The sequence below is a fragment of the Ahaetulla prasina genome, chromosome 5, assembly GCF_028640845.1.
Source record: "Ahaetulla prasina isolate Xishuangbanna chromosome 5, ASM2864084v1, whole genome shotgun sequence".
NCBI lineage: Eukaryota > Metazoa > Chordata > Lepidosauria > Squamata > Colubridae > Ahaetulla > Ahaetulla prasina.
Window position 1 is genome coordinate 1237942 of NC_080543.1, and position 23150 is coordinate 1261091.

General features: G+C 49.0%; 4 protein-coding genes across 5 annotated transcripts; 2 read left to right on the top strand and 2 right to left on the bottom strand.

Annotated features, from left to right (window-relative positions):
• Positions 1–4320: 4320 nt before the first annotated feature.
• On the bottom strand, positions 4321–6455 carry LOC131199338 (olfactory receptor 51B6-like). The gene has a single exon (XM_058185017.1). It carries the CDS (start codon positions 5269–5271, stop codon positions 4321–4323), a length of 951 nt encoding a protein of 316 aa, XP_058041000.1. The 5' UTR covers positions 5272–6455.
• Positions 6456–7512: 1057 nt separating this feature from the next.
• On the bottom strand, positions 7513–10749 carry LOC131199479 (olfactory receptor 52P1-like). The gene is given in 3 exon segments (XM_058185283.1): positions 7513–8153; positions 8155–8474; positions 8477–10749. Coding segments are annotated over 3 exon segments (948 nt in total). The 5' UTR covers positions 8957–10749; the 3' UTR covers positions 7513–8005.
• A 2103-nt stretch (positions 10750–12852) lies between these two features.
• LOC131199484 (olfactory receptor 52B2-like) lies at positions 12853–16688 on the top strand. 2 transcript variants are annotated; one of them, XM_058185290.1, is made up of 2 exons: positions 12853–12958; positions 14685–16688. In XM_058185290.1, exon 2 carries the CDS (start codon positions 14719–14721, stop codon positions 15670–15672), a length of 954 nt encoding a protein of 317 aa, XP_058041273.1. In that variant the 5' UTR covers positions 12853–12958; positions 14685–14718; the 3' UTR covers positions 15673–16688. The 2 variants fall into 2 exon arrangements, with proteins under 2 accessions (XP_058041273.1, XP_058041272.1); XM_058185289.1 differs by lacking the exon at positions 12853–12958 and adding an exon at positions 13953–14069 and having other exon boundaries at positions 14879–16688.
• A 149-nt stretch (positions 16689–16837) lies between these two features.
• On the top strand, positions 16838–20174 carry LOC131199469 (ubiquilin-1-like). The gene has a single exon (XM_058185263.1). It carries the CDS (start codon positions 18604–18606, stop codon positions 20110–20112), a length of 1509 nt encoding a protein of 502 aa, XP_058041246.1. The 5' UTR covers positions 16838–18603; the 3' UTR covers positions 20113–20174.
• Positions 20175–23150: the final 2976 nt, after the last annotated feature.

Sequence of the window (23150 nt, forward strand, 5' to 3'; positions counted from 1 at the left end):
TTGCAGCACGCAAATAGAAATGGGACAAGCTGGAGAGCTTTCTGGGAAGGAGGTCTTGAGGCCTAAATGGGACAAGACTTTTTCTCAGCCTTTTTGAAAGACAATACACAGGAAAGATACTTAATTGAATGGAAAAAATGGATTGATTATTTACAAAATAGATATCAGATTGCCTTTGAATAATAAGGATGTATTATCTTAGAATGTTATGGGGGAGGTTAGGAAATGAAAAGACTCGGATGAGGCTAATTGGGTTAGAAGGGAAAATTTTAGTCTATGTTTGGCTTATGTGTAATAATACCTTGTGACTGACCCGGGAAGAGGGGGAATGGGGTGAAGGGAGGGGAGAAGGGGGTTTTGAGGGGGGGGAAAGGGGAAAAAATGTTTGTTTTTTTAAAAAAATTTCAGTAAAAAAAAAAAAGACTTTTTCTGGGGAGGGTTGAACAAGCCTGGGAATGGCCAGGCTCTCCAGCCCTTTCTACAGGTACAAACTCCCTTAATGCTGACTGGGGCCATTTGATGGGTTGACTGGGCTTGAGGTCTGTGGTTACTCTCCACGTTCTGTAGGTTGCCTGTTTTCAGGCCTTTTGCATTTTTGAAATGTTTGGTATAAGTTACAGAATGTCTGGAATGCATGACTTGTGTGGAATTGAAATTTAGCAAATCATGTCATGCAAAATGCCATAAAACATTACTTTGTAGTCCCCTCCTGATGTTTGGCTGCTATAGAGTTCAATGTGAGCAATTTTCAAGGCAGACACCAGACTGAATAACTCCTTGAATTTGTAAGATCTTTTCCAGCGAAGACATTGGAAGCTCTGCCATTGTTGAAGACATTCAGAAAATGGGTAACCGGTTACATTACCCCATTTAGAATCACCCCCTTTCAGTGGAGATTCAAGAGTTCAGGATCTAAAGTAGTGATGAGGGAACACTAGAATTGAATTGAATTGAATTCTTTATTGACCAAGTGTGATATGCTCTCAGTGTACATAAAAGAAAAGATACGTTCGTCAAGAATCTTAATCATAGTCATAGGGAAACAGTCAATATAAATCTTAAGGATACCAGCAACAAGGTTACAGTCCTGCAGTCATAAGTGGAAGGAGATGGGCGGTGGGAACAATGAGAAGATTAATAGTAGTGCAGATTTAGTAAATAGTTCGACAGTGTTGAAGGAATTTGTTTAGCAGAGTGATGGTGTTTGGGGGGAAAAAGTTTTCTTGTTGTTCTGGTGTGTAGTGCTCTATAGTGTTTTGAGGGTAGGAGTTGAAACAGTTTATGTCCAGGATGTGAGGAGTCTATAAATATTTTCAGAGCCCTCTTTTTGACTCGTGCAGTATACAGGTCCTCGATGGAAGGCAGGTTTTTTCTGCAGTTCTAATTATCCTCTGAAGTCTGTGTCTTTCTTGTTGGGTTGCAGAACCAAACCAGACAGTTATAGAGGTGCAGATGAGAGACTCAATAATTCCTATATAGATGGAAAGAAAAAAGTCACAGCCAACCAGAATGCTAGAGATGGCAAAGCTTTTACGGTTGGGGTCGCCACATCATGGGGAATTGTATTAAAGGGGTCGCCACATCATGGGGAATTGTATTAAAGGGGTTGCAGCACTATAAAGGTTGAGAACCACTGTGCTACACCATTTCAGACAAATGGCTGTCCAATCTCTTCTTAAAAGCCTCCAGTGTTGGGACACCCATAACTGCTGAAGGCACCTTCCGTTCCACTGGTTGTGGGAAGCTGGTAGAAAGTTGCCTGGTGGGATGACCAGGGGATTAGATTAAGAGAAAAGGACCCGCTTCTGTCTCTTGCTTGCCAGTGTGTGAAATACTTGCAGGATCAAGCAGGGCTATTCTTACCTGGCTAATTGTATTGAATTCTGCTTAGCAAGGATAAAAAGTAAATACAATTGCAAATAAAATTTGAAAGTAAGAAAGGGGACCTTGCCTTCATTTATATTATGAAGCCTACCTAACTTTTACTCTTCAACCAAGAATTCCATTTTTGGAGGATGGAGGGATATCACAGAGGATGGGAAGCTTTGAGCAAATTGGGCGATGATACCAGAGCAACTCTGAAGGGCCAGTTTGCATGAAACACAATTGAATGCCACCGGCTTCCTGCGAACTATACGTATATAGGTCAGGGATCTCCAAACTCAGCAACTTTAAGCCTTGTGGACTTCAAATCCCAGGCCAGCATGGTTTTAAAGTTGCCAAGTTTGGAGACCTCTGGTATATGCAAATTTATTTATTTATTTATTTATTCACATTTTTATACCGCCCTTCTCGGAAGACTCAGGAATACAAGAAGCGAGGGGTTTTTTTGTGCTGTAGTGCCAACGCGTACCAGGGTGGTGGTAGAGAATTACCTTGCCTAGCCATTTCACTTTTGCACTCATGAAAATTTGTGCCATATGTACCCTTGTTCTTCTAACACCTCACCTGAGTGACAGGTGTGAAAGTTTGATTACTGGCCCTGATTTTTCTGGGGGAGGGGAGCAGCGAACTTCACAAAACAAGAAATCAGAGCCTGACAGCCTAGATTTTCCTTAATGTGAAGGCCAAATTTTTTCCACTGTCCAGTTGCAAAATACCAGTTTTCGCTGCAAAGCTCAACAGAATAAATATAATTTTTTTTTCATTTAGCAGCCAGAATGCTCAACAGCAAAACTTTATTTCCTGAAATACATGTGCATAGGGCACTCTTTACAATCTTACATTATAACTGACAGACTTCAATATCTAGAAAAAGATTATATTCAGTTCAGAGAAATTGATTGCAAACTTTAGTACATTGCAGTCTTTTCAACATCGATGTCCTCCCCATCGGGGAATGGATGGTGGATTTATGGAAAAATGGCAAGCAACAAAAGAATAATCTCTGCAGGTTTCAACCAAAGCATGGAGGCACATCTGGAGAATGACACAGAATTGACGCGGCGCCAATCTACATTACAATACCAAAAAGAGGAGAGTTGATAGAGTGTGCATATTATCGTTCAATGTTGTTGATTTCACACGCTAACTAATGTCAGGTTAGAGCCTGACATTAGAAAAGAGATGTTCAAGATGGTTTTTGAAAAGGAATTATTGAGTCTGTCATCTGCACCTCTATAACTATCTGGTTCAGTTCTGCAACCCAACAAGAACGACACAGACTTCAGAGGATAATTAGAACTGCAGAAAAAACCATGGCTACCAACCTGCCTTCCATTGAGGACCTGTATACTGCACGAATCAAGAAGAGGGCCGTGAAAATATTTACAGATCCCTCACATCCAGGACATAAACTGTTTCAATTCCTACCCTCAAAACGACGCTATAGAGCACTGCACACCAGAATAACTAGACACAAGAACAGTTTTTTCCCGAAGGCCATCACTCTGTTAAACAAATAATTCCCTCAACACTGTCAAACTATTTATTAAATCTGCACTACTATTAATCTTCTCATCGTTCCCATCACCAATCTCTTTCCACTTACGACTGTATGACTGTAACTTTGTTGCTGGCAATCCTTATGATTTATATTGATATTGATATTGATATATTGACATTTGTGTTGTAAATGTTGTACCTTGATGCAGGTATCTTTTCTTTTATGTACACTGAGAGCATATGCACCAAGACAAATTGTGTGTCCAATCACACTTGGCCAATAAAAAAAATTCTATTGTATTGAAAATGCTGAAGAACATGAAACATGATGGCAGAGGTAGGTAAGATAACTGAGAAAGGAAAAATTATCAAAAAGATATCAATATCTTATCTCCTTGCTGAAGCAGGAGATCCTATACCATTTCAGACAAATGCTTGCCCAATCTCTTCTTAAAACCTCCAGTAATGGAGCACCCACAACTTCTGAGGGCAAGATGCTCCATTGATTAATTGTTCTCACTGTCAGGAAATTTCTCAGTTCTAAGTTGCTTCTCTCCTTGATTAGTTTCCATCCGTTACTTCTTATTCTGCCCTCAAGTGCTCTGGAAAACTGCTATCATGTCTCCCCAGCAGTATTCCAATATTTGAGGGGCTGCCACAAAAAAGAGGGGGTTAAAAGGCCTCTGATTTTGTCAATTGTCTCAAGCTGTGGAATATATTTAAAAATGAAGATCCTAGAATATCTCACTGTTCTTGTGCAAAACCTATTGAAAGATGGTGGTACTAAAACCCTTGGGAGGTTGGTGAGGCAGGGTCCTTCTAGTTATTGCTTGGCCATCTAACAAGGGAAGAACTGGCCTGCAGGAGACAAAGACAACGAGGGTGACTGACATTGTCCTTCTGTGCAGAGATTAAGTCCCCCTGTCTTCCCTTTGGCTACAGCATCCAGAGGTTTCTGAGCATTTGGAGGAGCCGTCCAGAGATCTCCTTGGTTTTCATGCTATAAATTATGGGATTCATCAATGGTGGAAACAGGATGTAGACGTTACCCATGAGGACGTAGACAAAGGGAGGCGCATGCTGCCCAAACCGGTGTATGATGGACAGTCCAAGCGCAGGAACACAGAAGACCAGGACAGCACAGAGGTGGGAGACACAGGTGCTCAGGGCCTTGAGGGGGCTGCGGCCACTGGACACCATGCCCAGGACTGCCTTCAGGATCAGGCTGTAAGACAGGAGAATGAAGAGGAGATCTGAGCCCATGCTGAGGAAGATCAGGACCAGGACATAGAGGTTGTTGAAAGTGGTGTCACTGCAAGCCCAGCGAATCAGATCCTGGTGCAGACAATAGGAGTGGGACAACGTAGGATCTTCGCAGTAGGGGAACTTTGCAAGGAAACAAAAGGCGGGCAGTAAGGAAAGGGTGCTCCTCAGAAAGAGGGCAAGCCCAAATTGCATGACTCTGGTGGTGGTCAGCAGCTCAGAGTACCTCAGAGGGTACCTGATAGCCACAAAGCGGTCCATCGCCATGGCAAAGAGCACAGCTGACTCCATGAGGGAAAAGGAGTGGAGGAAGAAGGCTTGAGCAATGCAGGCCTGGCTGCCAATCTGCCTCAGGCGGAACCAGAGGACTCCCAGCACGGTGGGCATGGTGATGACACAGAGGCCCAAGTCGGTGGCAGCCAGCATGGCCAAGAACTGATACATGGGCCGATGCAGGCTTGGCTCTGTCCAGATAATGTAGAGAATGGAGCAGTTGCCCAGCACGGCAACCAAGTAGACACAGAAGATGGGGATGCCAATCCAGCCGTAAGCTGTCTCCAGACCAGGAAAGCCATCCAGGGCAAACACTACCGTGCTGACATTGGTGACGGTAGCTGATGCCATGGCGAGTCACAGCGTGCGCCTGCGGCTGCCCTCCACTGATCTAATGCCTTTCCTTCTCTGTGCCTCCGTGGTCTAAGCTTTGCCTTCCCTCACCTACCTGCCCTTGAAAGCTTCGTGCCTCTGCGGTCACCCTTCAGGATGGAAGGAAATCAGCCTCTCTCTAAAAGGCTGAATTATCACACAACCTTCTTGAGATTCTCCTTCACAGAAGAACCAAATGGACTCTGCAGCTCTTGAATATCATGCGGATGATCTCCCCCGATTCCTCCTTGGGCCAGGAGGTTGACCCAGAAGCATCACCTCTTCCTTATTTTTAACTGGGAAGTTGTCTATTTCAGTGCATCAAGGCAAGTTTTCTTCAAGAGACCCTCGTCTCTTCTCCAAACCAGGCAATCAAGAGGTGCTGCGTGAGAGACTAGAAGGGACAATTCAATGTTTTCCCTCTTCTTCTTTGGACAAGATTTATTCTTAGTGATGGTTGTAACCTGAGTTGCAAAAGTCCTTATAAGGGGAGATGGTGGTTGAGGTGAGGCATCTGGGATTCTTCAGCCAAGAGTAGAAGGGAATCCATGGAGACTGAGAGCTGTGTCTTGGCTCTCTGGGTTACCACAAACATTTCCCAGCCCTGAACCTCAGCTCAGGCGCCTTGTGCAGTCTCCCAGGTGAAGGAAGTGTCAGGAAAGAATGCTGCAGTCCCATAATGGGAACATACAATGGACTGCTATATCATCCAGACTATCTACTGTTGGCCTCACTAAGCTGTTGCTGGAGCACCTCCCTCCCTCCCTCCCTCCTTCCTACCTTCCTTGGTCATATATAGTTTTGGGGTGTCAGTTGTAACTTTGAACGATTGTGAAGTGGCTTAAAGGTGGAAGAAGTCCTGCCATTTTCCTGTACGTCCCCTGCCCTTGGGATGACCTTCCCCCAGAGGGCTACCCTGTGCCCATCTTACGGACTGTCTATAAACAATTAAAACTTAGTTATTCCCCTTGCCTTGGCATAGGAAGGGTGGGCTGGGATTGAGTCCCTGTGCTTTAGTGTGTGTGTGTGTGTGTGTGTGTGTGTGAGGGGAGGGGGGCGGAAATATGATATGGAGATGATCTTCTAGTCATCTGAGTTATTCTTTTATTTATGATGTCCTCTTCGTCTTCTGATCTCAGGGATGCAGTCAAACTCATTCTAGAGCCCAACAGTCATTTTAGAGCCCAGAAAGGTGAATTGCTATACTGTTTTGATTTTGATTGCTGGGCCTGATTTTTCTGTGGGGAGGGAAGCAGCAAACTCCACAAAACAAAACAAAAAATCACAGATGAAGATTTGATTATTGATTCAAATGAGGTGGGGTGGTGGGGTGGCTTGAACATACCAGAGGACATCTGTGCTCCAGGGGTTCAAGTCCCAGCACCACGTGATGGGATGAGCCCCCAGTACTTGCCTCAGCTTCAGCCAACCTAGCAGCACATAGATAAATAAGTGCCACTTTGGTGGGAAAATAATAGTGTTTCATGCAGTACAGTGAATCCAGTTGGTGCTGAACCTTCCCCAAGTTGGCAGGGGGGGAAGCCCCAGATGAGGCTGCCATTCTGAATGCTAGTTCATCCCCTGTGGTGCCCAGTGGATAGAGCAGAAACAGGAACCGGATGGATTACGAGGCAGCCAAACAACGACTGTGTATTAACCCTGTAGTCTCTCCTGGCTAATGTATCATTGCCATGTGCTAAATAAATAAATGTTGGTTCAAATTGCACTGGGCAAAATGAATCCAGAGGTTTCTGGATTCTGGAGAATAATAGGACAACGCCCAGTTTTCAATTAGGTGCCAATAAGGTGTAGATGATACCCAACTTAAAATAGTCAGCTCTTTCAGTAAAATGGTGGAACTCCCACCTCCAAAGAAAAGGTTTGCATGCACTCTTTTAGTCTGTCCTTCCTTCCTTTAGGGTTACTAGCTTTCATTGGAGACAGAAAAATTCAGGATTGTAAGCAGTGATGAGGTTTACAGGAAACACAAAGCACACATAAAAGTCTCTGTCAACCTACACAAGCTTTATTACTCCCAATTTCTTCAGCATCATCCATGTGTATTTGCATACAGAGGCATGTTCCCTTGCCCTGCCACACCCCGGCCCAGGGATTGTCCAAGAATTGGGGAGGAGAGGAGCATCTTCCGTAGATGACAGTGATGTCCATGGATTGGGGTCTTCAACAACCAATCTCTATTCCTTTTCAGGTCCCCTCAGCTTTCCAAGGAGAATTGCTGGGTCAATTGTGACTTACTGAATGGCAGTTAACTTTCTTATCACTGGTTGTTGTTCGGGCAATTCTGAGGACCCAGACCTGGTCCAGAGGCTTCCTTGGTTTTGGTGTATTGGATCTGCCTGGTTCCTTCTGAGTGAGCCTCTCACAAGCTCATGACAAGCAGGATTTGAGCACAAAGGCATGTAGCCACTCTGCCCATCTGCATCTATTCATCTTTTTCTCCCAGGATCTTATTTCTGGCATAAGCAATCAAGGCGAATGGACAAGATGAAGTTCTAAATCTGGTGATTATACATTTTGGCATCCTTGGCAATCAAAGCAGTTTCGCCAACTATTACCTGCATGCTTTAGTGAACCTCTAGATAAGAGCCACAAGTCCACTTTATAACTGAGGCACCAGGGCAGTCTACAAACACTGGATCCCCAACTGAGCAGTTAAGATGAGAAGAGGGAGAAGGAGATTTGGGGGCCCGATTCAGACAGATCTGGATTGGACAATGACCTTTTTTGGGAGGAACACTTTAATGACCTGTTCCCGAATTTCCTTGCTTCTCACTCCGTATACAATGGGATTCAGCATAGGAGGAACCAGAAGGTAAAGGTTGGCCAGCAGGATATGAACACGGAGCCACGTCGTGGCCAAAGCGGTAGGTGAAAAATGAGATGAGTGCTGGGCTGTGTGATATTGTGATGACACAGAGGAGGGAACCACAAGTGCCGAAGGCCTTAAACCCGGCCTCACTGGAGGAAAGGCGTAGCACTGCACGGACAATGAAGAAGTAAGAGAGGCCAATGCCTAGAAGGTCCCCCCCAATGACAATCAAGGCCACACTTAGCCTATAAACACTGTTGATCCTGATGTCTCCACAAGCCAACTTCACCACAGCCATGTGCTCACAGTAGGTATGGTGGATAACATTTGTCTGACAGAAGGACACAGCCTTTTGATCAGGAAAGGACATGGGCACATCAGCAGGGCCCCCCTGACAACAGCTGATACCTCCATCTTGGCAGTGAAGAAAGAACTGTATCTGAGAGGGAAGCAGATGGCCACGTAACGATCTACGGCCATGGCCAACAGCACCGCTGACTCCATCATACACAAAGCATGGATGAAGAACATCTGGGTCAAACAGGTATTAAACTGGATCTTCCTGGCCTGGAACCAGAAGATGGAAAGCATCTTGGGCAATGTAGACGTAGTGGCTGCTAAGTCAATAGTGGACAGCATGCAGAGGAAGTAGTCCATTGGCCTGTGGAGGGCTGGTTCTGATACTATGACCAGTAAAATGATAGAATTCCCAGCAATAATGATCACATAGCCAGTGCAAACTGCCACTGAGAACCACAGGTGGCATGCCTCCAGCCCTGGGATGCCTTGTAACACGAAGATAAAGGACCAGGAGTATGTCAGATTGCCCATCATTTAGTTCATGCAAGATGCACCAATCACTTCGGCCACCAACTTCACGGAAGATCATAGCACCTGTCCATCAGAACAGAGAAAGAGACAGATGATGAAGTTGGTCATTGGGACCAGAGGTTTAGTCCTCCAAGCTTTCAGACTTGCATTGGAGCCCATCCTTGGGGAACTTCTCTCCCTCCAGGATGTACGCACTGAGCTATGTGTGGTATTTACGTGGTGCCTGGTTGTGGGTGGCTTTTAGTTGTGAAAGTGAGCTGTTAGATGAGGAAGCTCAGAGCTGCAGGAAACCAAGAATCTTTGTAGTTCAGGATTGGAATGAGAGTGGGGTCTCTGAGCTTGGTTGTTTTTTTTGCAGATGTTTCATTATCAAACTAGGCAACATTGTCCAGTGTTAGAAAGATGTGGGATTTGCAGAGTGGAGGAGAAGGAGAAAAAGAAGGAGAAGAAGAAGGAGAACAATGAGGTCCTTGATGCTCTCTGAGCTTAGTTGTTTACTTGAAGAGCTTTCATTACCCACACTAGCTAATATCATCAGTTGTAATCTATCACTGAAAACAACCAACGCCTCCAAGAAAACAACCATGCCCAGAGAGCACCAAGGACCCTTCTGCAGGAAACCTTCTCAGTCTCAGTCTCTGAGGATACTATGCAAGTCTTGTTCTAGGCTAAACTATGGACTGCTGGTCCTGTAAAAAAAAAAAAATCCTCTCCAGCAGAAGCTTGGAAGAGCTTCAAAAGAAGTGGGCAGCTCTGGTCGCACAGTGGCAGCAATGTGCTTTGGGAGGGGTGGGGATTAAAGGGGCAACTTTACAAGTAAATAATAGAATAATGGAATTGGCAGGGACCTTGGAGGTCTCCTAGTCCAACCCCTGCTCAAGCAGGAAGCCCTATGCCATTCCAGACAAATGGTTGTCCAATATCTTCTTAAAACCCTCCAGTGATGGAACAGCTACAACATCTGAAGCTGTTCCACTGGTTGATTGTTGTCACTTTCTCCTCAATTCCAGGTTGCTTCTCTCCTTGATTAGTTTCCATCCGTTGCTTCTTCTGCTGCCTTCAGGTGCTTTGGAGAAGAGATCATCCCGCTCTTCTCTATGGCAGCCCCTCAACTATTGGAAGCCTGCTATCGTGTCTCCCCTAGTTCTTCTTTTCATTAAACCAGACATACTCAATTCCTGCAATCCTTCTCATATCTTTTAGCCTCCAGTCCCCTGAAAAAGCAGACAAATGTTGGCTACCAATTTAGGAACTGAACCAGGAACCCAACTATGCTAGCAAACAGGATGCTTGAATTTCTGCATCTCTTGGGCTTGAACACTCACCAGGCAGAGACAGCTTTGTGGGATCCTTTAGAGTGGGGTGTCATGCATCCTCCAGGTCCCTGTCGCGTAGCACAAGTGTTGCTCCTTCCATGAGAAATAATTATTTGTTGTCTTGAACAGACCAAGCGAAATCCTTGCCTGGAATTCAAGCTCTGCCCTTTCCTGGTTCCTTGTTGCTTTTTTAAGTCCATTTCTCCTCTGGGAGAAATGGAAGAGCTCTCCCTGCAGTATTAGCAGCCCTGAAGTCGGCCCAGTGGGGGCAGGAGCCTCTGCAGACTGGTATGGAGGGAGCAGCTGGGCACTTGGGTAGACTGGAAGCCATCTCCTCAGGCACCAGGTGAATCCAGACTTTTTCTGTTAGTCCCTGGAAGTGTGGTTGCAAAACACTGGCAAACTAGTGTTCCTTTGGCTCCATTCAATTTTAAAGGAAAGGAAATAGTGGAAGAGAAAACATAATCTTGGTCGGGACAAGGAAACCATCTCCCTCTCTGGGTTACGATCTCAGGTTTCAGAAACCGAGTGGAATGGAATAAGACTAGACTAGACTAGACTAGAAATAGAATAGAATAGATTTTTTTATTGGCGAAGTGTGATTGGACACACAAGGAATTTGTCTCCGGTGCAAAAACTCTCAGTATACATACAAGCAGCAAGTGATAAATCATTATCATAATCATAAAATACAATCATCATAAATCATAAGATAACTTTCTATAACAACAAACCCATCTAATTAGCAAAACCCAAAATCAAAGTTTCGGTTTTTTTCCACCCAAAGTCCAGAAGCGGTTTCCAAGTAGACACAAAAGTCATTATGTTCTTTTCTTTAATCCAAGTAGCCAGTTTAGCCATCTCTGCTAACTCCATCAATTTTTGCAGCCCTTCATCCATTGTGGCAATCAGAGTAGCCTTCCATTCTTGTGCATGGAGTATTTCTGCTGCTGTCAGCATATGCAATTTCAAAGTTCCAGATTTTTTTCAAGTTTTTTATCCATTAAGCCCAAAAGAAAAGTTTTTTTCCCCCAGAGCCTTTTTCAAGGCACCTATCATGATTGGTTCTACCCTTGCTTGCCTTTGACACAGTCGTTCTATCTCTATTTGCAGGTCTTTGTATTCTGTTATCTTCTCCGGTTCTTTCTTTTCTCTTCTGCTCTCTCCAGGTATTGCCACATCCACTATCCAGACTTTGGGGTTTTTTGGTTCTTTTCATTGACAGATGTTAAGCCTGGGGTATTATGTGGTAGGTGCCTGTATTATTATTATCAAATTTATTTGCCATCCATCTTGCAGTTTGAGTGAGTTTAATTTCCAGCATGGTTCCATCAAATAAGAGAACATCTTGGGTGCTTCTCAAATGGCCAAAGCTTCTGTTTTGGTTTTGTAGCTGAAGCAGCCGTGGCCTTCAGTTGCTGCACTGTGAAACCTTCATGGAAAGCAAAGCAAAAAGCCATCACAATCATTAGAACAGGACGTCTAAGGACTCTCCTTCTCCAGGGGCCCTTCTGTGACCTCGTTTCTCCCCATCTGTGACCATAGGGCTGTCCCCAGGGTTGCTTATGAAGTTATCATGCTCAACATCTGGAAGTCTTGATCATGCCTCTCTTGACTTCTGGAGTCGACAGAGTTCAGAATGCCCTCTGTTACATCCAACCCCTCCAGATGGTCTTCCAGGCCCCATTAAAGATGCTTGGATTGAAACATGGAGCATCTGTGAGACTTCTATCTTCATCGGTCACTCAGAGTCAGATATGAGATGGGTGGAAAATAAATTTCATCATCTTCATCCTCATCCTCGGCATCCCGCTTGATGCCTCAGCTTCTCATCTTTGCCAATCAATTTGGTGCAGACAGCAGCCTCCACCTTATAGAAGTGAATATTTGCAGCTCAGGGTTGAACTGAGGGGTCTGTCTCACCTTCTCCCTCTCCCTCTGAGGGTGCTCTCTGAGCTGGGTGGTTTTCTTGCAGGCGTTTCATGACCCAACTAGAAAACATCATCAGTGCTGCTGAGAGTTTGGGTAATAAAATGTTTGCAGGAAAACCACCAAGTTCAGAGAGCACTAAGGATCCCACTGTTATGGTTTATTGATCAGAACATCTCAGGTTATTTTATTAATTGATTTTTTGATATGCTACCAATCTCACCATCAAGCAACACTGTTGAGTTGTGTAATGTTAACCTGTGCTTAGAGTTTAGTGTGCTCTGTGAGCCCAGTTTCTTAGTCTTTTCCAGGTAAGACTCAACAGAATGCTTTGTGATGGATGCATGTGTATTGGTTCTGCTTTTGACCTCTTCTACCCATTTACCAGGGTCTTTGCCACAAGGGCCTCCAAGCTCTTCCCCTTATTTCCATTCCCTTCAGCATCTTCAGAGGTCCATCTTTCTGCCAAAAGCTCTTTGGGGCTTAGCTTTTCTTCCTTTTTAACCTCTTGTCAGCTGCTCTGCAGACACCAAGTGGAGCCAATATTTTAGCATATAATAAAACTTAGCCATGCAGTCGGGAAGCAGCGCAGCCCTGGTTAATGGTTAACGGTCCCTGGGGACTCTGGGCGGATGCGGTCTGGGTTCCCAGGCGGGGAGGCAGCGGGCAATAATAGCGGCTCCCCTCCCGAGGTGGCTGGAGCCTTCCTGAGGAACTGCCCCGAGCGCGAACGCGGCACGGAGGCGCCTCGAAGCCACCGGTGAGCCGACCCAGCCGGGGACCCCGCCCGCCTCACCTGTCCGCCGACTGGGCGCCCGGTATCGGGCAGGCAGTTCTCCCGGCCACGCCCGAGGGGCGGTGGCTCTCCGGCATCGCAGCCTCGGCCCATCTGAGACCCCCAGGCGGCGGAGCTTTGAGCAGACGGGATGGCCCTGGACTTGGGTCTTGAGCTTGGCCGGAGGGTTGGGGGAGGCGATCCTTCCGGCGGACGGCTTGTTAGCTGCCTCGGACGGGAATCTGGCCAAGAAGGAGTGGGCAGCGGGCTTGGAGGGAAGCGAAAGGAAAGGAGCACGGAAAGGGGCTTTTGGCTGCTGTTGAAGGACCCTCTGTCCTCCGGCGGGGATCCAGAGTCGGCTGACATCCCGAGTTGGTCTCCAGCAGCGGGGAGACGTTGCAGGCGGCGGGTGGTCAGCCTTTGGCTCTCGGTCACCCTTACCCTGGTCAGGGAAGGCCCTAAGGCTGCATTCCCACAATCTGCAGCTCAACTAAGCCAAGGACGTATCTTAAAGCGGGAGGGGAGGGGGAGAAAGATGTAGTGAATTTACTTTGGCAGTGCCTCTTAATTCGGGGGGCGGGGGCGGGAGGGTGTGTGTTTCCCTGGACGCGTTTCCCAAATGGGTCTGGAACAGCCTGGGGCGACCCCCTAACGACCTGGTTAATCATTTCTGAATCTTGCAGGGTGAAATTCCTACCGGCTCAGCCTTTCTGCCTTCCAGCGGGAAGGATGGGCTTCCCTCACTGGGCACATTGCCCGATAAGAGCTGCTTCTTAGCAGGTTGAGGTGGGGTCTGGCTTAGCTCCTTGCAAAGTGCAGAAAGCAGGAGGGCCAGGACATACATTTTTAGAGAAACAACAGCCACAACAGCCATTTCTACCATGTCCTGACTACAGGGTGCAAGAAAGCCACAGCCAAAGCGGAGAGATTCAACCGGACAGCCAGTTGCTGCCGTGAAGGAGCAAGAGGGAAGGTGGCACCCAGGTGCTTGGGAAAGGCAGCCCCAGTGGGAGCCCAGGCCAGCAAGCAGGGTCCTCCGGTGTGCGCTGAAGGTGGGGGAGCCAGCTAGGAAGGGTGGAGCAGGAACTGTGCACAGGTAGGAGAAAGCAGTGCAATAGGGGGACTGAGGCTGGGTGGGGAGGGAGGGAGGGAGGGAGAGAGGTGGGTGAGATGTCTCCTTGAGGAGTCCACCGAGCCTCTAAGAGGTCAGCTGCGATCCTGAGCCAAAGGAGGTTGATGCGCCCACCAGTGGGGGTCCAGGACAGGGTCTGGATTGGGCCCTTCCAGGAGCAGAGCTCCGTTCCACAGCCTGAGAAACGGAATCGGAGAAGTTGCTGAAGGGAGAACCCAGGCTAAAACACAAAACTGAAGAGGTGGAGAACTTGCAGACACTTCTGCTCCAGACTATGAGAGGAGGTCACCCATCCTCCCTTTCCTCCTCCTTCTCCTGTCCTTCTCACCAGACCTGGCTGGGGGTCCTCTTGCTCAGAATTTCTTGCGATGCCAATAAAGCAGAATATTTGTAGTTCAGGGTTGAAATGAGGGGTCCTTGGTGGTGCCTAAGCTGGCTTGTTTTCTTATCACACCATCAGTGCTGTCCTTATGGTCATGAAAACAAGCAAGCCCCAAGAGCACCAAGGACCCCTCACTCTGTGGGATGGTTTGCCAAGAGGGCTGATGGTCGGATTCTCGCTTTGTCTTCCCTGTCCAGGAACCAGGATCCCACTGGACAAAGTTGCCCCCGCATGGCTGCCCTTAACGACAGCAGCTTTGACCCCATAACCTTTGTCCTGACGGGAATCCCGGGCATGGAGGCATCTCACGTCTGGATCTCTGTCCCCTTCTGCCTGATGTACGTGGTGGCCCTGACGGGGAATGCCTTTCTCCTCTTTCTCATCGCCACAGAGCGCAGCCTCCACCAGCCCATGTACCTCTTCCTGGCCATGCTGGCAGTAGCTGACCTCATGCTGTCCACCTCCACGGTGCCGGAGATGCTGGCCATCTTCTGGTTCGGGTCCAGGAAGATTTCATTTGATGCCTGCATTGCTCAGATGTTCTTCACCCACTTCAGCTTCATTGCGGAGTCCACCATTCTCTTGGCCATGGCCTTTGACCGTTACGTCGCTGTTTGTGACCCACTCCGCTACATGACCATTCTCACGCCTTCCGCAATAGGGAAGGTGGCCATCGCCGCCATCGTCAGAGGGCTGGCAATCATGTTCCCCCCCATCTTCCTCCTCAAGAGGCTGCCCTACTGTGGCCACAGCACAATGCCACACACCTATTGTGAGCACATGGGCATCGCCCGCCTGGCTTGCGGGGACATCACCGTCAACATCTGGTACGGCTTCACAACTACCCTCCTGTCCTCTGGCGTTGACGTGGTGCTGATCGCCGCCTCTTACGCCTTGATTCTCCGGGCTGTCTTCCAGCTGCCCTGCAAAGAAGCCCGGCGCAAAACTCTCCGCACCTGTGGCTCCCACATCTCGGTCATCCTCATGTTCTACATGCCAGCCTTCTTCTCCTTCCTCACCCATCGCTTTGGCCACAACATCCCTAGCTGGATCCATATCTTGTTGGCCGACCTCTACGTGATTGTGCCGCCCATGCTCAACCCCATTGTCTACGGAGTCCGAACGAAGCCAATCCGGGAGAGGGTCATCCATGTGCTCTCACAGATGGGGAGGACCTGCTTCTAAGCCTCGAACAAACTCCGATGGAGGACTTGGGTTGAAGGTTGCTACAGGATGAGAGCTGCCTCCTTCTTAAGGGAAGGAGATGGACTCTCAGGTCAGAGGAAGCAAGAGTTATTGTGAGGTGGTTACTCTTCTGTCTCTTATCCCCCGGGGGGGGGGAGGGGGAACAGACGCCTTCTTCCTCGATCAATGTGGCTACAGAGCTATTAAAGCTGGCCCCTCCTTGCCTGTTCTTCCCTAGCCTGGAGCCTCTTCCCTGGAGTCAGAAGCAGTACTGCAGGCAGCTGCTGGGCTGGGCAGCAGAGCGGTCAGTTGCCCTTCTCTTGTGCCACTTGTGGGCTCTTCGGATCTCTCTGGTTGGCCTCCTTGAGACGCAGAGCGCTGGACAATCCAGGGCTCTTCTGGCTGACTCTTCCACAACTGGTGCTCCTTTGGCTGCTGGGGGTGGGGGTGATGAGAGTAGATGGGTACCCCGTCTGTTCTTCTCCTTGAAGTTGTCCCTGGAAAGGAGTTGGATGGGCTGGGCCTTTTTGCCTCTCCCCTCCCCCATTGGGTGGTCTTTTCTCAAAAGCATTTGGGGAGGGGGCTGTGCATATCCTAAACTCTGGTGATGGGCTCCTGCCCTAGGTTGCTTAGCCAACAGAGGTTTTGTCTTGCAATGCCATGCATGAAAGTGGGGGCTGCTGGACTGATGTGAGCACAAAAACCCGCTCAAGGCAGCCAAGGGGACACACACACCCCCAAACCACAAGGGGGAACTAGGTGAATTGGGGCCCACCATGAGAATCCCAGAGACTCCCTTGTTTTGCCCCAGGCCGATGTCTGTGCCCAACTGGCTCACGTCCCTGTGTCCCTTTGTCCTGCTTCAGATGGACATTCAGTAACACATTTGTAAAATTAAAATGCTAGTTCAGGGCTCCGTTTTGCTGGAGAGGCTGGGAAAGAGCTGAGAAAGCCGGACTCTCTCCTGGGGAGAGATGCTGCCCAAACCTCGTCCATGGGGAGCTTGCAAGTCACCTCCTGTCACAGAGAAGAGGGGATCGACTTATTCTCCAGAGCACCTGAGGGCAGGACAAAAAGCAACAGGTGGAAAATCATTAAAAAGGGATCCAGTCTTGAATTTAAGGAGGAATTTTCTGATAGTGAGAACAATTAATCAACGGAACAGCTTCCCTCCCGGGGTTGTGGGTGCTTCAACACTGCAATTTTTCAAAAATAGACTGGACAACCATTTGACTGGGTCCCTGACTGAGCAGGGGGTTGGACAAGAAGACCTCCAGGGTCCCTTCCAGCCCTAGGATTCTACGTTCTATGGCACCTGCCTGCTGAGGCCGGGTCAGGGGGTGCTAGCTGCTTCCTGTGCCAGAAGCCTTGCCAACAGTTGGCTGAGCCCTGGGCTGGGGGATGTAACCCTAACCCTAACCCTTGGCAACATGTGGCCTAGATCGCACAACTGGGCACTGCCATACCTGGCAAAAAGGCCTCTGGCCAGAGTAAAGCCCACAGCAGAGGCACGGAACCCGAGGAAGTCCCTGTGGGGCCGCTGGGAGAATTTAAATCCCATTTGCCAGGCAGCTTCCAGGCGTATGTCTTGTCAGCAACACCCAGGACCAGGAAAGAAGGACAACTGGGCTCCTTTCAGCCACAAGGGAAAAAGAACTTTTAGCCCAGGAAGCGAGAACGTTCTGGATCAGCTTGTTTCTGGTTGGAGGTCCTGTTGACCAGAGATAGTGGGGGAGGGTGTTGGACTCCAGCACATCTAGATCAATCAGGGACCTTGGAGGTCTTCTGCTCAAATAGGAGACCCTGTACAATTTGAGACAAATGGCTGTCCAGTCTCTTCTTAAAAACCTCTGGTGTTGGAGCAGCCACAACTTCTGGAGGCAAGTTGTTCCACTGGTTAATTGTCCTCACTGTGGGGAAGTTTCTCCTTAGTTCTAGGTTGCTTCTCTCCTTGATCAGTTTCCATCCATTGTTTCTTGTCCTGCCCTCCGGCGCTTTGGAAGTTGACCCCCCCTTCTCTTCTTTGTGGCAACCCCTCAAATACTGGAAGTCTGCTATCATGTCCGCTCAGTCCTTCTTTTCTCTAGATTGGCCATACCCAATTCCTGCAACCATTCCTCATATGCTTTAGTCTCCAGGCCTTTGATCATCCTAGTTGCTGTTCTCTGCACTTTTCCCCAAAGCCTCAATGTCCTTTGTGTGATGTGACCAAAACGGGATGCAGTATTCCAGGTGTGGCTGTACAAAGGCTTTAAAAAGCTTAGAAGGAACCATGCTGGAGAGAGCTGAGGGGTTTGGCTGCCCCGCCATCAGTTGTCATTCCAACTTCAGCAAGGTGCTCCTGCCTGAGGACATTGTTAAGGGGGGGTGAACTGACGGGGCTCTTTAGTGAAGGGAGAGGGGCCGGACTGCTGACGGTTTTGAGGGGAAACTTCTGTAGTCATGTACTGCATTGAGCTTGTGACCGTTCCACTCCATTTCCTGCCCAGCGCCAGTTGTGGGAAGAAGCTGCAGGACGTACAATTGTTGAGTTGTCTTCTGAGGCAAGGAACTTTGTGCTGGGATGCCACCTGTGGCTTGCATAGCTTGGCCCTGGGAGAGGTCCCTGCTCACAGAACTGCCCCATGGACAGCCTAGAAGACCAGGGAGAGGTCCAGCCAGTGGCCTCAACAATGACATCACAGACAACAGATTCCACATCAGAAGGTTGGCGTGGTGCATCTGTGGGCGGGTGGAGGTGCAGGTAGAAGAAGAGACCCATAGCTTGCATGTGGGCAGAGTGAGGAAGCCGGGCAGGGGCACTTTGGGCTGGGATGAGCAGCGCGCTCTGACTCTGACCGGCCACAGCCAAGGGAGATCTCTCGGTCCTGCTTGCTACCCGCTTGGCCTTCATTCTTTTCCCAGAAGAGAGAAGCAAAACTTGGGGGCATTATGGTTGAAAGCCAGATCATTCCAGGAGTTGATTTCAGATCCACCAAAGAGCCACAAGTTGTCCGGATAATTGTGAAGACGCCCTGGCAGAAGGAAGAGTTTTTGGTCCACAAGGACATGCTGGTGAGGGAATTTAAGGAGCATGTAGCCCGGCACTTGTCCTCTTCTCCTTCCCAAATTGTGCTGGTCTACACTGGAAGGATCTTAAAAGACCACAAGTCCCTCGCCCAGCATGGGATCCACCTGGACAGTAATGCTGCCGTCTACGTCGTTGTCCGATCCCAACAAGTGTATCCATCCCAGCAAATGCCCACCCTTCCAGCTGACCTGGGTCCAGACCCCAAAGCCCCCATGAATGGCACTTTCGCAAGTGATGGCTTGCGGGAGCTGACGGCCAGTCTGGGCCTGAACACGGCCAATTTCACAGAATTCCAGAACCAGCTGATGTCCAACCCTGACCTGATGATGCAGCTTCTAGAGAACCCCTTTATACAGAGCAAACTTTCGAGCCCCGACCTGATGAAGAAGCTGGCCACCAAGAGCCCTCAGATACGGCAGGTGATCCAGAGGGCCCCCGAGATCAGCCACGTCTTCAGCTCTCCTGAAGGCATGAGGTTGTTGTTGGAGCTGGCCAGGAACCCGGCTGCTGTGCGGGAAATCATCAAATCCCCACCCCAGGCTCAGCCTTGTCCTGGGAGTGTCCCCAGTGGAGACGGCAACACGGCCTTGCAGGATGTGCTGACCAAGGTGCAGGGTCTGCTGCAGAAGGCCCTCCCTAAGAGATCGGCCCCCACCGTCTGGTCAGGAGCCCTGGGAGGCCACCAGCCCACCTTTGACCAGAGTGAGAAGTCTGGGCGGGTCAGGCAGCAGCTGCCTTCCCCCAAACTGTGGCCCCCACGGTCTAGTGGCCAGAACGTTGGCACGGCTGCTGGCAACGACCACAACAGAGGGGAAAGTGGCAACTTGCGAGGGGAGACAGGCCAGCTGGCCTCAGCAGCGGTGAAGACCCTGTTCCACCAGATCATCAAGCACCTCATGCAGAGCATGGCGAGCAGCCCTTCCAGAAACCCCACCGGCCAGGGTCTCAGCTCAGAGGTGGTGGGCAAAGCTGCCCAGAGGTCCATGGCCGGATCCAGAAACTCCCGGGAGCAGATTCTGGCCCTCTTGCAGCAGATTCAAAACACAGATGTCCTTCTGGCAAGCTGGAGCCCTAAAGAGATCCGGGGGCTGATGGAAATTCAGCAGAGGCTGCAGGCCTTGGCGACCGATGAACCGGTGGCAGAGAGTTGCAGCCGATCAGAGCATCCTGCCCGGAGGTCGTATTCCATCACTTCTCTCTGTGATATTGTGCCCCCATCTGGCCCAGGGGATGAGGAGGACTTCTCTGCTCCCGAGATCTGGCAGAGCCTGGCGGCGGATGACTTCTTCTGCAGCCCCCCACTCGGTGTCCGCCTGCGGGGCTGCTCGGTGCAACAACCCCCTTCGAAGCAGCAGACATACAAGCTCTGAAGTGTCGGGGCTGAGCCCTTGGCAGAGTGGATGGGGCCCTTTGGGGGCAGCTTCTGGGCGGATGCTAGAGCTTCATAAAGGAATGGATTTCATGGTTTCTGATTAAAAGCTTTAAATCTTTCACCATGTCTCCTTTTGCCTGTGCTTGGGCCCTGCCCTGGGCCTCTAGTCCTTAAGGTTGAATTCACTTCTTGGCAAAGGGCTCAAAACCTCTAACCACATTCAGGGAGTTTGGCCCTTTTTTCTAAGAGGAGGAATCGGGGGCTGGGCTGGCAACCTTCCATGGGGGATGCAACCACCTCATCTTCTTCCATGCTCCCATCTCTTGCAATGAGCCACTGGAAACCACTGCAAGAGCTATCCCAAGTGGGCTTTTCCAAAAGGCACCTGGACTTTCTGGATTGTTTTCCTTAAAAATGTTTCACTTCTCATCCAAGAAGTTTCTTCGGTTCTGAAGATGCTTCTTGATTGAGAAGCAAAATGTTTTCAAGCAAAAAACAACAACAACCAAAACCAAACCCAAGAAAGTCCAGTTGCCTTTTGGAAAAGCCCCTTTGGGACAACCGTGACCTAGATGACTGAGAATCTCCATAGACCCTGCAATGGTTCGCACTGGTGGCCATTGGTTTGGTGATGGACGCTCAGAGCACCATTTCTCCTGTCCAAAGGCCTTTGATTTCCTCCTGGTGAGGAACAGCCTCGACGTAGTGGCCACAGATGTGGTGGAGGATAATAACTGCAGCCGACCCACAGGAGACCATTGTCACGGTAGACATCCCAATCCTGTTGAGGGCCTCCATGGCCATTTGGCCCAGGGGCTGCTTGGCTTGACACTCAGAGTTGGGAGACCCCGGAGGAAAAAGAGCCAGAGGACAACATCTGCTTGAGGCTGGCAACAGCATCTAGCAGGCCAGATGTTGGAACACGCTATTGACCAGCTGGAGCCATCTGGTCAATAGTGTGTTCCAAACACACTGACACTCAGAGTTGCAGAAGCAAGCATCCATCATCCATGTAAAAGCCCACAGTGGCATGAATGGAGGTGGACCACTGCCAACGGGGGGAGTTCCTTTGCCACTTTATTTCATTCTGCCTCTCCTGTTTGACTGTGGAGGGATGAAACCGAAGGATTTGTGCAGACCCCGTTTGGCAAAGCCTCTGAGGACCCCTGGGTGGGCCAAGTCCTTCTGCTTCCCACAGCTGAACGAGTCCATCCAAGGGAGCTCTTTCCAAGTTCGGAGATAAAAATCCCCCTCTCTTCCTTTTAGATAGCTGGACACAGCAGTCTTGAGGTTGTGTAAAGCTGGTGGCTAAGCTCACATAATAACAAACTAGATTTAAGATTTAATATCCAGCATGATGTGAGAGAGTCATAAGTCATAACATGGTTGACCTACTTGGGCTTAGCAAAGTACTGTATGTATCAAAGAGCAGTTAAGCACCATTTGTTTATTTAATCATTCATTCATTCATTCATTCATTCATTCATTCATTCATTCATTCATTCATTCATTCATTCCATTTCTATAGCTGTCCAACTCAACCAAGTGATTCTGAGAGGCTATAGAATGATCATGATTCAGATTACTTGCAGGAACTACTAGAAAAGGGAATGAAAACTAAACTGCCGATAGTGTGGTATGCCAATCTCCGGTGCCTGTGGAACACCACACATAATTCTGGTGGCATGCTTAGAAGAGGCTGGAAGAAGGCAGGACAACCCAAATAGCCATAGCAATGACACTTAGACTTATATGCCACTTCACAGGGCTTTCCATCCCTCTCTAAGCGGTTTATAGAGTCAGCCTCTTGCCCCCAACCATCTGGATCTTCATTTTATCCACCTTGGAAGGATGGAAGGCTGAGTCAACCTGGAGCCAGTCAGGATTGAACTCCTGACTGTGGGCAGAATCAGCCTGCAATGCTGCCTTCTAAGCATCTTCCCTCTGGGAAACCTATCATCCAGCCTATTATGGGATGGTAGATCTGGGTAACCAGTTGTATTCTAGGTTCTGGAGAGATAAAGGATACTCTCCTCAACCTTGAGAATCCCCCCCCCATTTCCTGCACCCTCCAACCCAAGAAGCGGATCCTTGCAGAGCAGAAGAAGGTGAGGTGCCCTGCCTGAGGGCAAGAGGGCTTGGCCTTGCAAGTCAGCTCATTTATTTATTTATTTATTTATTTATTCATATTTTTATACCGCCCTATCTCCCAAGGGACTCAGGGCGGTGTACAGCCATGTAAAAACAACATAAATATACACAGTAAAACAATCTAAAAAACTTATTAAATAGGCCGAATATTTAAAATAGAGATAAATAATAAAACCCCAAGTTAAAACCAAATCTAAAATTTAAACAATTAAAATTTAAGAATCTAGTCCAGTCCTGCGCAAATAAATAGATGTGTCTTAAGCTCGCGGTGGAAGGTCCGAAGGTCAGGAAGTTGACGAAGTCCTGGGGGAAGCTCGTTCCAGAGGGTGGGAGCCCCCACAGAAAAGGCCCTTCCCCTGGGCGTCGCCAGTCGGCACTGCCTAGCTGATGGCACCCTGAGGAGTCCCTCCCTGTGGGAGCGCACGGGTTGGTGGGAGGCATTCGGTGGCAGCAGACGGTCCCGTAAGTAACCTGGCCCTATGCCATGGAGCGCTTTAAAGATCATTACCAAAACCTTGAAGCGCACCCGGAAAACCACAGGTAGCCAGTGCAGTCTGCGCAGGAGAGGTGTTACATGGGAGCCATGAGGGGCTCCCTCTATCACCCGCGCAGCCGCATTCTGAACTACCTGGAGTCTCCGGGTGCTCCTCAAGGGAGCTCAGAGCCCCAGACTGGCTCCTGGGGGCTCTTTTGACCAGCTTGGCCATGGGGGTGACACTGGGTGATGTCACAGTGATGCCCCCACCTGGCTGGGATAATGGAGGGAGCAGCTCCTTGGCTCAGCAAGAAGGAAGGAAGGAAGGAAAGTAAGAGGAGGGGAGAAACGGAGGCCTGGGAGGGGCTCTGACATCCACCCATGCTGTGCTTTCAGGGTGCCGGTTCTCC

Coding starts and splice junctions, on each gene's coding strand:
- LOC131199338 (XM_058185017.1), bottom strand. CDS start 5,271: ATGGCATCAGCTACCGTCACCAATGTCAGCACGGTAGTGTTTGCCCTG.
- LOC131199484 (XM_058185290.1), top strand. CDS start 14,719: ATGGCTGCCCTTAACGACAGCAGCTTTGACCCCATAACCTTTGTCCTG.
- LOC131199469 (XM_058185263.1), top strand. CDS start 18,604: ATGGTTGAAAGCCAGATCATTCCAGGAGTTGATTTCAGATCCACCAAA.